The sequence below is a fragment of the Ambystoma mexicanum genome, chromosome 3p (genome assembly GCF_040938575.1).
Source record: "Ambystoma mexicanum isolate Mex_15411 chromosome 3p, UKY_AmexF1_1, whole genome shotgun sequence".
Taxonomy (NCBI): domain Eukaryota; kingdom Metazoa; phylum Chordata; class Amphibia; order Caudata; family Ambystomatidae; genus Ambystoma; species Ambystoma mexicanum.
The window spans coordinates 1139382552-1139397520 of record NC_090925.1 but is presented as its reverse complement, the minus strand read 5'-3'; the positions used below and the strand labels follow the sequence as shown (position 1 = coordinate 1139397520).

The following is a 14969-nucleotide window of genomic DNA, read 5'->3' as shown; positions in this document are numbered from 1 at the left end:
ATCACTTGACATTAGTTCTAATAAACGGGTGCCACCCCAGCCTCACGTGATAAGTAAGGGGCTAAAGCACAAGATTGCAAGAAATAAATAGCAACAGCTCTTCCTTGTACTGAAGAGTAACAGCCTTTAGCCGGATCTGACGAGGAAGTCTGAAATGGAGAAATGATTGTTCACTACCGAAACAAAAACCGCTGGCTTTAGAATAGTTCTGAAATACATTCACAAATACACGAAGCTGGATCTGACCACGTTTCAGTGGTAGAAGCATGTAACAGTTCCCATTTTTTGCAAGAGGCCAACCCCTACACTCCCTTAACAAAAGCGAAAGTTATGTAAAAAATAAATTTACGGGAACAACAAACTTAACAGCCAATAAGAGACGAAAATAATGTTCATTCAAACAACTTAAAGCATTTTGGTGGTATTTTAATTGTGCACTTATAATCTGATTCTACAAAATTTGGAGTGGCAACCAACTGCTGAAATACTTTGCTAAACTTACCTGGCAGTCATCTAATTTGGTCCTCACTACTCCATTCATGTACTGCTTATCCAGTGATGGGATGATGCCAAAACTATTTCCCATACATAGGCTTTCACTTTTCCCATCAGGATGGCCAATCTCCACAGTGCCATTTAAGATGACATACCAAGAGTCCAGCTAGAATGAAAACGATACAAAGATTTAAATAGTTCCTCTGCCCGCATTACAGTGTGCTTCCTAGGTCACTGTAATGCTTATTTCTACAGCTTACTGACCTCACACAAATGAAAACCATCATTAACTCAGAGCTAGAAATATTAACGCTGGGAAAAGTCATAACATACAATGAAGGATTTTTAAGTTCAAGCCAGAAAATTCAGTATTTTATCAAATTAATTTGAACAGATCAATAAGATTTGCCTATAGTGTGACACCTCCAAAGATGTTTTGACATTTCACCTTGAAACTATAACCGGTTTGCATTGTGACGCCCACCCCTTTCTGAAAATCGTTTAGATGTCTTTCCATTGCAATTATCGACTGTACTTGAAATGAAAGAACGCAGACCGACAGAGTTGCACAAAAACAAGCCAATAAACACACATTTTGAAAAATCATTTGAGCTTTTAGATCCCAAACTGCAGTGCGGGATGACGTCTAAAGAGAGTTAAGTAATGATCCATCCCAAAACACCATTATTCCCAATGTGGAAATAAAAGTATAGACAAATAATCTCCCCCCTCATACTATGATCAATAATGTCACAAATCCAATGTGTGGCTGATTTCCCGTATGAACTCATTACCAAACATCAAAATTTAAACAAAGATTTTTTTTATCTGGACAAGTCACCCTGCATTATCAGCAGTTAATCTCTCTCGGGAAACTATACACACAGCATGCGGCATATTGGAACGCAGCCCTGAAACCAGAGCCAAGCAATCATCTGGAAATGTGGTTGATTAGGTAAGTTACTGGCTTGTGAAATGCATTCTTGGGTTCAAAACTTTACCTGTTCATCCTGAACAGTTTCTATGTGGTTTGTTAGTATTTCTAAACAAGTAGAGCTTTCACTGGTGGGCATTAGGAGAAAAAAGTGTATTGGGTAATGATAGTCCAGTGATACACTTTGTGATGTGCCTGTGAGTATTTATGCTACCTGCGCAATGATAATTGTATTGTTGCATTCATGCTGTTAGGATGCAGATGGGCCTCTGTAGTAGAAAAACACAAGCCTGAAAAAGTGACCGGGACACAGTGCAGACGTCTCATTCCGATGGGGCACAGCCGAAAAAACACTAACAATTTGGACACTTTTGTCATTTGTGGGTTGGAGTCACAGAAACCACTGAACTAGATTAATTAAGCAAGATACCAAATACTGTGATTGGAAATGTGGAGACTCAAAAAGTCAAACAATCATCATGCCACCTGTGTGTTAGTCTCCTCCTTCTGCACCCTTACACACTGCTTTTTACCGAAGAGGACGAAGAAGTATCAAAGAAGCGTTTTGCAGCTTTTCTAGGTTGCATCCTTCTGTGGCCACAGGGGGAGTGCTCAGGGTCCCTGAACTTTTCTTGGTAGTCACAAAACCCATCAAATTACATCAGCTCGAATCTTGTTTGTCATGGGGGAATTTGGAAAAGCTTTTAGAGCTGGTAATCAAAAGGACAGCCAAAGATTTAGCCACCAGTGTGAATGTTTTCTTCTTATGGAGTTCTTCATCCATAGAAGAATGGAATCACGCAATACCAATGAATGGTAAATCCATGATGCGGTCCTGTACATCCTATGTGAATTTGGCAGTGGGCCTTCATCTTACTCGTCTCATTATCAGCACTGACAGCCATGACATGACCAGCATTGTCAATATGGTGAACTGTGCCCTGCAGCATATCTTACACTATTTGCTTAGCTTCGTAAAGGCCTGATTTGAAGGCTGCCTGTTTGTCTGGGGAAGATCTAAAATACTCAACATAGTTTTTGGTTAGTGGCAGGCAAATGGGAGTCTACATTGGCATGTCTAAAATGGAGCGAAGCGTTGATGCATACCCTACTACTTCTACGCTTCTAGCAGCTTGACCTCCTTGCAGAGTAATGTGACCGAATTAGCAGATGGAGCACTGGCCCCTGCTGGTTTTCAATAGAATGACCCACCCCCCCAGTGAGTCTTAGATGAGTCACAGGACCCTTCTCAACTGTGGCAACCCCTGGAAAGGAATGACCCGAGCTGGGTGCCTGTAAAAAATGGAAAGTAGCATTTTAAAGCGTCTCTTCTAATGTTCTTTCTTCCCCGTGAGCATTTGCGCGATGAAATCCTTGATGTGAAGCAGAGGCAGAACCCTGAAGAGATTCCTGCAATGCTCTGGTGTGCGGCACAGTGCCAAGGGTCCAAAGGAGTCACAGGTGGCAAAAGCGTCCCACCTGTGCTTGAGGTACTCTAAACAAGGTGCATAGGCGTCAGCTGCACGAGAGCTTCTGTTGCAGTACATGCAGGTGTAATGGGCAGCTATCAGTGTTATCCGCAAGGTAGGTATGCTAGTGAGAAGGGTAACACACTCCAAATTGAGAAAATAAGTCAGTAAGAAAATTATAAAATTAAAGAAAAATACTGAGCAGGTGATAAATGTAAGGGTGCAAAAGTAGACTCATGACACCAAGGTGGCATGCTTGTTGAAATACACATTTTTTGGACTGAAAATAAGGAAGAACCCTACTTGTCCCTTTGTATTGCCACCAAAGCCTGTACTGGCTCTCCGTCCGCACCAAGAAGAGAGCCCCTATCCAAGCCCGCATCTCTGTGGCATCCAACAACTCGGCCGAGCTCATTAAAATCTTCAAGGAGCTGGCCAATCCTACTGCAGTCTCTACCTCTCCTGTCCCTTCCCAGGACCTCTGCACGGCCCTGGCTTCTCATTTCATCTGTAAAACTCAGGACATCCTATCCTCTCTCACCTCCTCTCGCCCTCCTCACTCTATTCCCTGCTCTTCCTATGGCCCTTCTTCGGCCACCCCTCCTCCCTCCTCTGCCTTTCCCCTATTCTCCTCAGATGAGGTTTCTAGACAAGTCTGATCTATGAAAGTCTCGTCAAAACAGGTTGACCCCTGTTCCTCCCAAACCATCAAGGACCACATTGACACCCTGGCTCCTGCTCTGGTGGATATCTGCAACCCCTCTTTTGTCACTGGAGTCATCCCCTCCCCCTTGAAGCACTCCCTTGTGCACCCTCTTCTTAAGAAGCCCTCTGCCGACCCTTCCTGCACAGCTAACTATAGTCCAATCTCCATCCTGGGCAAACTCCTGGAAAAGTTGGCCATCTCCCAGCTTAATCTTCACTGTTAATCTGTGTGGTTGTCTCCATGACCATCAGTCTGGTTTCAGAACATCCATGAAGACCTGCTCTCCAACCTTAATTCCAACACCCCCTGTGTCCTCATCTTACTTGATCTCTCTTCTGCCTTTGTTGACAGTGTCAATGTCAATCTGCTCAACCATGTCCGTGATAACCTGGGCATCACCGATCAGGCCCTGGCTTGGCTGACCTCCTTCCTCTCTGATCGACCCTCCCAGGTCCAACTTGGGTCCTTCCTCTCTTCTCTCTCTATCTCTACCTGTGGTGTTCCCCAGGGGTCTAACCTCTCTCCCTCGCTATTCAACCAATACCTGGCACTTCTTGCCCACTGAATTTTCGCTCTCTGGCCCAACGTTCAGTGCTATGCGGATGACAACTCATTTTCAGGCTCCCTTCTGCCACCTCTTCTCCTTCTCTCATCTCTGACTGCCTAGCCACCATCCAGGAGTGGTGTGCTGCCAATGATCTCTGCCTAAATGGCAGTAAGACAGAGATTCTCATCGGCACACCTGCTCCCTCCTTTCCTGTCACTCTCTGTCCGGCCCCTCTTGGCCCTCTTCCTACTCCCACCTGTGAGGCTAAAAACCTTGGGGTCATCTTCGACTCCACACTTTCCTTCTCTCCTCACATCTCTGACTTCTTTAAGAAGTCACACTACCAGCTGCCCCTCCTCAGAGGTAGTCTTCCCTTCCACTTATTCCCCCAGAAGCTCCCTGTCTCCACAGCTCTGGTTCGCTCTAGGCTTGACTAATGCATCAGCTTCTTTCTAAATCTGCCTGACTCTATTCTCCGCCCTCTGCAACACATCCATAACTGGACTGCGAGACTTGTCCTTGGCCTCAAGCCCAGGGATCATATCTCTCCAGGACTGAAATCTCCGCACTAGCTCCCAGTGTTGGCGAGGATTAAGTTCAAAACCCTCTGCATTTTCCACAAGGCCTTATGGGGCCTGGTACCTCAATACCTTCAACTCGTTCTTCCTAAATATCTTCTTTCTCGAGCTCTTCGCTCATCCGCCTCCAACATCCTCAGGGTTAGTCGCTTCTCCAAGCAGAGAGTTGGTGGTAGATCTATTTCTTCTGCAGCGGCCTCCCTCTGGAACAGCCTCCCTGCCTCTCTGAAACTTGAGGAGAACCATCTTCCTTTCCAGAAGCACCTAAAGACCTTCATCTTTGCTTTTGCTTTCCTCCTCCTCTCCCCTGCTGATCTCCTGGCTGAATCTGAAATTGCACTGGTTACCTGGCTACCCTCTGATCTCAGGCCCAGGTCCCCTCCCCACCAGTTGCACACCTGCACTGCCCCCTTGGCAACTCTTGCACTCGGGGACTATTTCTGTATCCCTACAGTCCCTTCTAACACTTGACACCTCATGTCAGCACTTGACACCAGCTGCCCATACTTTTGTCTTTTTTTTTTTAAACAGTTTTTATTGATTTTCCAACATGTTCACCATACAGTTTATTTATTTACTGTTATCCTATGTACTACACTGCCCCATCCCCTTTCCCCTTTGCACCATCTCAATGCACCTGGCCTAGTAGGATTGTGGTCTGTCTTCCTTCAGTTTCCCCTCCCTTGCCTCATCGCGCCTTGAAACACGTGTATAGGCGAGTTATACATGCCATATATCAATAAGAGGGGTTTCCCTGCCTCAACCAAAACTAAGGATCATGTCAGAATGTCCGTCAAAAGTATAAAGTTCACTGTCCGGTGTCATAAGCCTATTACCGTCCCTTACACCTCAACAGAAAACCTAAAACTAAACTACATCCTGCTTAAAACAGGATTCCCCCCCACCCCCTCCTTCGAGATGCTTTAGGTAGTTAAAAGTTCCAAGTTCTAAAACAATATTTGAAGGTGTCTCCCTTCCCCAAGTGTTCCTCAGGTTCCATCAATAGTCTCTATCACAGTTCTTTCTTCTGCCAAAGGATAGGACTCCCTTTCTCTGGTCTTCTCATGATTTGTACCAAAAGGGTCTTCCTTTCCCCATTGGGATTTCTGTCACTTGTGCCAAAGGTTCTTCTGTCCCTCCGGATTTCTCATGCTTTATGCCAAAGGTCCTCGTCCCCCTTGACCTCTCGTGCTTTATGCCAAAGGTTCTACTCCCCTGCACTTCTTGTCTAGTTCTGTGGGTCCCAGACCCCTTGTTCAACTCTGTAATGTCTCTTAAGTAGGCCTGATTCCCTAACCTGCCAAGGCTCTCTTTCAGTCCCTGTGGGGTAGTCTCACCCCCTCCGTTCTCAACTGGTCTCTCTTGCTACTTTGGTCCTTGACCCATCTTTCAGCTTTGCAATATCTTAACTCTGTCTGGTTCTTATCCTGCCAGGTCTCTCCTTCAGTCTCTTTGGGGCACTCTTTCACCCGCTCCATTCTCAACTCGTGTCTCTCTTCGGTCCCACTGGGATGAGGAAGATGGCCCTGCACTTTCTCCCAACTAGAGCCTGTGGGGTATCCCTGTGCCTTTCTGGTTCCCCCCTGCATACCTTTCTACTTGGTCTATGAGGGTTTCGGTCCTCAACAACATCAGACCGATTCTGTGGCTTCCCCATGGCTCTCGCAGTCTTCGTCCCAGTGGTTGCACCAGGCCGGTTTCTCTCCGCATGTCAGGGCTCACCTGGACCATCCGGACGGCTTTGCTTCTGCCACATAATGCAGGTTCCCACAGCCATGTAGGCCGTGGTGTTTCTATGTACCTTGCTGTTCTAAGCCTCTAGGTACCAGGTGGTCGGGTCTGCTGCGGGACCTCTCCTCAGCGTTCTGCTATGGAGCAGGACAAACTCTGAGGAGAGTCCCTTGTCAGTCTTTTTGTCCTGACTGCTTTCTAGCTTCCAATAGCTAGCATGTTTGAATTGGTTCCGCGTAGGGCTCTGCATCGCCCCGCTATTCCCTGTGATAGTACTCTTGAAGTTATCCATATTCATTCTTCCCTTACTATTCTTCGCCAGTGTTATTTGCCTGATAAACGCAATTACTATTTATAAGGAAATTAGTGGAAGCAAGAGGAGAAAGATGATGGGAGTATCTGAGTCCTCCCTGACCCCATGGGAAGGGTCTCCCTCCCAGAGAGAAGTAATAACATTGTGGGATTCATCACAGAAAGCTGTACAGTACTGTTGAGTGGTAAAAGGGGCTGGCGGGGGGGGTCCTTTGGTAACAAACAGAAGTGGATGGCTATGCACAACGTCAACAGACCCCTGTGTGCACATAATTAAAAGAAAATGTTTTGCAGGGCCTAAAAGACTTCTGTCCTGTACCATGAAATATCCTCCCAAACATATGGGTGAAAGGGGACGTGACACAGGAGTACTAATAAGAAAACAATATCATAAAAACATCATAAAAAAGGAAGAACTGCCTGTGCCAAGATAGTTCAGTACAGAACCTCAGATTAAATGTGCAAAGTACTTCAGTTTTAACCATGTAGAAGTGCAGATGGAGTCAATGACAGGTCTGAATGGGGCCGAGACCATGCTCTGTGTGAATGTTTTTGAGAGTCAGTTGGTGCCTGGAGGTGGATGAAATGGCATACCTATTCAGTGTCTTCCTTACGTACTGAAACTAATCCTGCAATCAGTAACCTAAGAAGACGTTGATGGTTGTCCTCACCATTCTAGAAACTTAAATTGTAAATTGTAATTGTATTCTTTTAGATTGCAACACTTTTTTTTAACTCATTGTTATTAGAATTGATTGAATTTATTGATAAAATTGTAATAATTGAAAAAGTTGATTTCAACTATATTCAATAAAATGTTTTTTTTTAAAAAAAAAGACGTTGAACAAACCTGCATGGATCAAGTACTAGAGACTCGACTCATTTCTAGAAGATTTGTGCAATACGATTACTTCTATTGGCGACATGTTTGTCTGGAAAGGACCCAGTACTTCTGACAGATCTGTGAGAGGGGGCAGCCAGTGAGACCCATCACCCCGCAAGCAGATTTCACCATCATAACCAGCTAAGGAGTGTCAGGAAATGTCAGGACGTATTAGTGTAGTAAAGGTGATTTGAGAGACACCTCTAATTTGTAAATAGAGTAAGTAGTTAGTTAATCAAGATCCAATTAGCCACAGATCTAATCAGGCATGAGCATCCAATTGCAGCATAAATGACAACATATTAAACACAGATTGGACATAAATTCCAGGAATATGCACATATTTCAATCAGTTACTTTCTTCTACACACATCAAACTGTCCATATATTACATCTAAATTAACCATCTTATTACAGTAAAAAAATGTGTCACATGTTACAAAAAAATTGGCTGTATAACCAAGACCTGTTACCCTCATTAGTCGTTGGGTTATTCCTACCATCGGTAGAAGTTGTCTCAGAAAGAGTTCACATTCATATTTAGTGATGACATTATGGAGGTCATAAATGACATAAGCCTATTACTTCTTTATGTGTTATAAAGCAAGAAGTTGCAACTGTATGTTTGTATGGTCTGACCACCTACCTTTTGTTGTTTATAAATATCGCACCGAATCCAAATGTGACAGCCTTTTACGTCACAACGCGCATGATCGCGATGACGTCACAGTGTTGACACTGACGTTGCACGCACCGTAACGTGACATCACGTATGCGGTATATAGGGCAGCCATTTTTTGCTGCATCATCGTCCAGGAAATAAAAATGTACTAATGTGTATTATTCAAATATATTTTTTCTAGATATTATTATAGAAAACTGTTCATTTCATCCTCACGAAATGCGTTGGGCCAAAAAATAAAACCTATCAAGAATTGATAATGAAATCCTGTTGCATTAGTTCTTTGGATATGCACTGAATTTTGCATACTTAATTGTTTACCTGATGTCTTAAATTTAAGGTGATTGTAAATAGGATAGGAAAATATAACACATTCTTACTAATTACTAGGACTCATCTTTTGAGCCATTTATAACGTGCGGAGGACGGGAGCTCCCACACTTGGGAACTTTATTCTTTGTTTGATTTGCCAAGTATTGTCACTTCTCCCCAAGGAAGAGCGTTCCCATGAGTCTAGGGAGGTGCGGCCGTTACCCAATAGTCCCCCTATGGGTGGTTTAATGCGGGAGCACCTCATGTGGAGGGACTCCCTCTCTGGGTATAAGGAGGACCACCTTGGGTACAACCCGTTGTACAACATCACACCCCCACATTCCTTAACACCCCTTCATTTTAAATCATTATATTGAGAGTAAACCAATGTATTTTTGTAGTGTCTGGGGTACAGCCAAGACAGAAAATACTAGGATGAAGAAGAGCACAGAAAAATTAGGATTACGGACTGTGCTAGTACTGAGATCAGGTGGTTCACAGGAGGCATGAGGAATAAAAAGGAGCCATTGCCAACAGGTTGTGACGTTACGCTGGGGCAGTGTGTGCCCTATACAGTAGAAAGAGAAGGACTGTGTCTTTGTCTTTACTCCTCGTCTGAGAACCAGGAAGTTTCGAGGTCTGCACTCAACCCAAAGAGAGGTCTCTGCAGAGGATGCCAGCGAGTGGTTGAGGGAGTCAGTGAAGGTTCTGGCATCGGCATGACCGAGCCCAGCGGAAAGCAGGCGAGGCAGTGGCCACACAGTCCCCCAAAGATGCCGAGACTGCACGGAGCAAAACACACAGTCGCCGCAGAAGCAGTAACAAAGCAGACGGCTGCCGGAAGCGGGAAGAAGACTGATCCCAGTCCCTAGAGAGACCGGCAACATGCAAGCAAGTCCCAGAAGGTAACGGGAAGCACGGGCGGACCAGTAGGGACATGGGGAAAAGTAGAGAGGTCTCTGCTTCACAACGGGGCAAGCGCAAGACCCACAACAAGGTGAAGAGTGCATGTGAGGAAATCGTCCTCGTACCAGTGGCAGAGATAAGCCCACTGACCACCACAGAAGGGTCTGGGACACCGATATAAGTAAATAAGTAAAACAAGCATTGGAGGAAACCATGCTCACAGCAGTGGCAGGGATGAACCAACTGACTATCAGAGCAGCGTCTGGGACCCTACCAACACTGAAGCAAACATCCAAGTAAATCTTCCTCATTACAGTGGTAGAGATCAGTCCACTGGAACCCAGAGAAAGACTTGGGACTTTGCTGATATAGTGAAAGAGTGCCAAGAAAAAATCCAAGTTGGAAAATAACTTTCAAACACGAGGAGAAGGGAGTCAGTCTCCTGGTGAGAAAACAGAATCCTTTCAAGTACTCTGAAGAGACACCAATGGTAGGGAGTCATTCCCCCCCCTCGCCTTTGTTGTGAACTATATTGGAGAGTGCAGACCAGTACCAGGAGAAGGGAGCCTTCCTCCTGGTCCAGAAAGTTGACTGTACCAAGTGTTGGAACTATTAGCCAGAGGAAGAGAGTCATTTCCCCTGGAATCTGTTTACGAGGGGACATTCTGGACACCATCCATATGCCAGGAGAAGGGGGTCCTTCTCCTGGGTAAGCAACTTTCTATTAGTTTGCTACAAGCCTGGGGAAGGGAGTCATCCCCCCGGCACCTTTGTGCAAGAGAACATTTTGGGAACGCCACCCATATACCAGGAGAAGGGAGTCATTCTCCTGGAGAAGGAATTTACAGTTGGATTATATTACTTTTTAGTTGTACTGTAAGGGATAGAAGTAGGTTGATTTCATTTGGACGGACATTCTGACAGATGCTTTAGTATTAATTTGAGGCAAGGAAACCCCCTCTTAGAGAAAGGCACAATGAGGGTTCTTTTACTATACATATACGTCTATAGCTATAAACATGCCACCCTTTTGTCAGATTCCTTCAACACCCTTAAAATTTGTGGTTGCAATTCAGTGCTTAGCTAGTGGTGTGTGCTCACCTTTTAACTGCTACTTATACCCAACATTAAATGTTGCGTCATGCCAGACAACATGTTTTTGCCATACCTATGAGTTGATGGGTGGGATTGTAGGCTGCCTGTGCTGATGTCCTGAATTCTTGCGTGATGCTGTGCAGCTTCCTCTGGCCTTGTTGAACCTGGCTGATGCCATTCTCAGTTTTCTTCTTAACTCCTTTGTTTGTGAACATTCTGAGTACCTGTTCTTTGGTCCTAACTGTGTCCAAGCCCTTCTCTAGGAGTTTCCCTCCTTGCTTGCGTTTACTTGGCAAAATTGGTATATATGCAGTTGTTGGAATTACTCTATGCCTGTTGGTGGGGGTGGGGGGAGAGGGAGAGACAGACAGAGAGAGGGAGAGAGAGAGCGAAAGTGTGTTTGTGAGTGTGTATTTGCGGCAACCAGTGCAAGAGTGCAGATGGAGTGGTTGACGGGTCTCCATGATTATAACTGGAGTGCTGAAAAGATGCTTTGTGTGAAGTTCTAGTGAGAGTTCTTTAGTGCCTTGTAGCTGGATGAGATGGTCAGCCCGGTGAGTCTGCCATCCCTGTGTTCTGAGCTCATCCTGTAACCAGATTTACTATGAAATTAACCAGTTAACTTCATCAACAGTAGGATAGACAAATAGTATCCAACTCTAGCAGGGCATTCTGCTAGGACTGTGTTGTCCTGAGCTGAGAAATGAATCTCTACACTACAATCCATGTTGACATGACATGTTTAATATAATAAATTTGTATTTATTTTATTTGTATTGCGCTCCTGGCCCTGCGGCATCTGGGCGCATGTTTTACAGATATAAATAGCATTACATGGGCAAAACAATCTTTGTACGTAGGTTACATCATAATGAGAAAACGAATGCACAGTATTGAGCTGAAGCACAGGTCAACAAAGAATACAGAGGAATATTAATCAGGTACACAGAATAGTACAGGCAGGTACATTACATAGGTAAGAGCAAGTGAATGTAACAGTGCTAGTTACAAGGTAAATTATGCATTACAGGGAAAGGTAATAGTAGGGGCAGGGTGGAATGGAGAGCACTTCAGATCACCGGGGCAAGAAGTAGCTAAGCTTATGAGTCACTTACCTCTTGCCCATCTTCCAGAATTATTGCACCGGCTTGTTCTACAACTTCAAAAACCATAACGGAGCAAAGTTCTCGTCTTACAGACATTGTCATGTTGGCAAAGGCAGGAAGCTGATGCATGAATTCCAGCAATTGCTCTATAATGGAAAGTAAACATTGTCAAGAGCATTACATGGTGTCATTAACGATACAATAACTCCAATTGATGTGCACAACCATGTCAATCTGTTTGATTGCACCAACACATGAGTGAATCTGTGTTCTTCTTTAATTGTATGAAGTACTCCAACGACACTCCCTCTGTAAAAACATTTAGTGCCATAATCTCTGTTACAGTTCATTGTTTGTCTAATGTTAGTACTTTGAAAATATTAACAATTTGCTGCAGAACTACAGGGCATTTTCTACCATTTCCCAACATGTACATGTTGTGTTAATCTATAGAAACTATTCTAAAAAATCAACTATTATGATTATGTATTGTGTCAGCTCACCTTCGAACAATGCAACTTTTATAAAATATCATGAGCTACACAAGAAATATGCAAGCTTCATCCCAGACAGTTCCCACATCCCTCAAGAATAATAATACACTAAAACTACAGACACCAAGAAGCCTACCTTGTTCATGACTACATCAAGGTGGGCAAACTAGAAAGAAATTAACTGAGGTGACAGCGGGGATAACAAGTGTGGCAAAGAATCAATAGTAGACACAAGGCAATGTAAGGTTCAATACAACACAACAGGTTGTGTTGGAAAAAAACATAGGGAGCCCTTGGGTTTCAACCACAACTCAACAGGGCAAGGATTCAGGATTGAGAACTCAAAAGGGTGTACTAAATGGGTCCATTTAAAGGCACACCGGTTATTTTAAGAATTCTGTAAGACATTCTCAGAGAAATAGTGCCCAAACTTAGTCAGAAGAATATAGTGCCCAGGACACTACTTTGTACTCCTACCAGCATGTATTTCTTCCCCGATTGCCATAGGGTAACACCTTGACATAATCCTACCTGAAAGTATTTATTCTGCCTTGCTATCGTTTTTGTCATTCTGTGTGAGAAAGTGTTTGGTGCTGTGTTAGTCCAGTTTTAAAATAAAGCTAAATCAAAGTTTTGATACCTTTTATTGCTCATTTGAGTTGTAACCACCATATGATTAAGATGTCTCAGGGACTCCAGGACTTCCATAACATATGGAACTACCATCCTGGCATAAGAATATGTTATTCCAATAAAACGTATCAAAACTTGAATTTTGCTTGTCATTTTGCTAGTCATTCTGTGAAATTCTCTACCACAAACCACTGGTCTCCCTCCTAGGCCAAAACATTTCGCGGTTAACAGGTTCTTGGCTCTGCTTTCTGCTCTAGGTCTATGGATACCTGGATGCCTACAGGTTTTGGCGTGGTATAAGCTCAATAACATAACATAACACAAGGATCCTGCCAGGGTCTGAGATAGAGCACCCCCACCCCCGCCCTGCCACCCCAAACCATATACACGTGCACAACCTATTTCCCTTTGGTCTTGGTCTCAACCTGTCCAATGCATAGCTTTCACCAGACTTGCAGCTGTTGCCCTGTTAAGCCTAACCTTCACCAGTATCTGACGAATAACCTTTATCAGGCAGGTAGATCTCTTTCTGAGCCCTTGTTGGCTGCTTCTCTCTCCAGGTACACAGTCTAGAATGAGACACTCCCAGCCTCAAACTGAACATAGGGCTTCAGATTATTCTGCTCATCTAATAAGTATCCTGATTAGTCTCTTGTTCACATTGCCTGGCATTGGTCTTGCTCAAGTGCCCCTTAGTTAATCTCAGGTGTTTTCCGAGTTCCTATTGAGCTTCCTAGGCTTCGGTATTCACTCTCTGTCCTTTGCAGTCATTAGCCCACCTGCAGAAGTGTCCACCTGTCAGTAACACTTACAGTATGGTGGTCCATCCTCACTGCATCTTTCCTACCGTCCCCACTGCTGCTTCACTTTGGGGAAGAGGTCTTTGTGAGCCCAATCAAGAGTTGGCATATGAATTATGCATAAACTGCACAAGTCCTCACTGTTATTATGCTCTTCCTTGAATCGTGCAAACTAGTGAGCATGTGTTTGAATGCAACGTAGCTTGTCTGCTGCATGTCTCAATACTCTCTCTCGGCACAGGAATTTGGAGGATTTCGATGAGACATTAAGTTGGAAATGCCACTGGATGTAAACTCAAAATAAATGCATGAGACTTATCCATGCTCCAAGTGCCTTCATTGGGCGGCAAGGAGGGATGTCAATACAAACAATTATATTGTTCTATACCGCTAAGATTATACCTGTTCTTATGTATGGTGTCAAAGTGTGGGGACATGACTTAACATTACAAATGAAGAGCTTTGAAGCAAACATGTTAAGGATACTATTTCAAATGCCTGAGTGCTTACCAGTGGAATAGCTTAGACTTGAATGTAACATAAAAGGGACAATGGTTGTTTACATATCTAGAATAATGTTATGGTATGAAAAGCTCTTGATTCTAGAGAATAACACCATCATAGTGAGCTACTTAAAAGCCTACGCATCGATTGAAGCATACACTTACATGAGTACAATGGCTAAAATTAGAAAAACCTGTGATAGTTGGCTCCTAGGATTCACGATGGATAGTCGTACGAACCAGCATTAGCAATGCAAAAGGGGGTTAAAACAGAAATTGGCTGCATATAGCTATGAAGCAGACCTTGTTAAACTAGCAACACATGTGAATAGCAGTCACTTCCTAGCCTATATAATGGAGCTCAATTTACATAATGGCGAACCCAGGTACTTGGACTATAAGACAATACTTGTTGATCAAATTTAACATATGTTCAGTGTTTGAAATTACAGGAGCGTGCTCGGACATAAGGCGTTCAGATCAACTGTGTTGCTAATGTGCTGTTAACATAATAGAGCAAGCAGAGCATATTTTAGCTAATTGTGAAAGTTAAAATATTGTACAAGTTGAAAATGGACCAAATGCTACAATAACAAATGCGACAGCACTGTGGACATGTGGAGTACATTTATGGAGGGAAATTATGTAAATGTTACGTTTTTTATTGTGAAATATTTTATGGAATATGTAGAGATTTTAAATGAATTATCATGAGGTGTATACTTTTATTTTATGACATTTTTATTTTGCAAAAGATGATGTTGGTTGGTAAAAAGGTTTAGT

General features: G+C 43.6%; 1 protein-coding gene across 7 annotated transcripts in view; it reads right to left on the bottom strand.

The window, feature by feature from the left end:
- RAPGEF6 (Rap guanine nucleotide exchange factor 6) overlaps window positions 1-14969 on the bottom strand; it is a 1719096-nt gene that overhangs the window by 383010 nt on the left and 1321117 nt on the right. For all 7 annotated transcript variants that reach the window (XM_069652531.1, XM_069652536.1, XM_069652533.1 and 4 more), the window contains 2 exons: window positions 11766-11902; window positions 503-661 (listed from right to left, as the gene is read on the bottom strand). In XM_069652531.1, the coding sequence (XP_069508632.1) occupies window positions 503-661; window positions 11766-11902 (296 nt within the window). The remainder of the gene's footprint in view (window positions 1-502; window positions 662-11765; window positions 11903-14969) is intronic.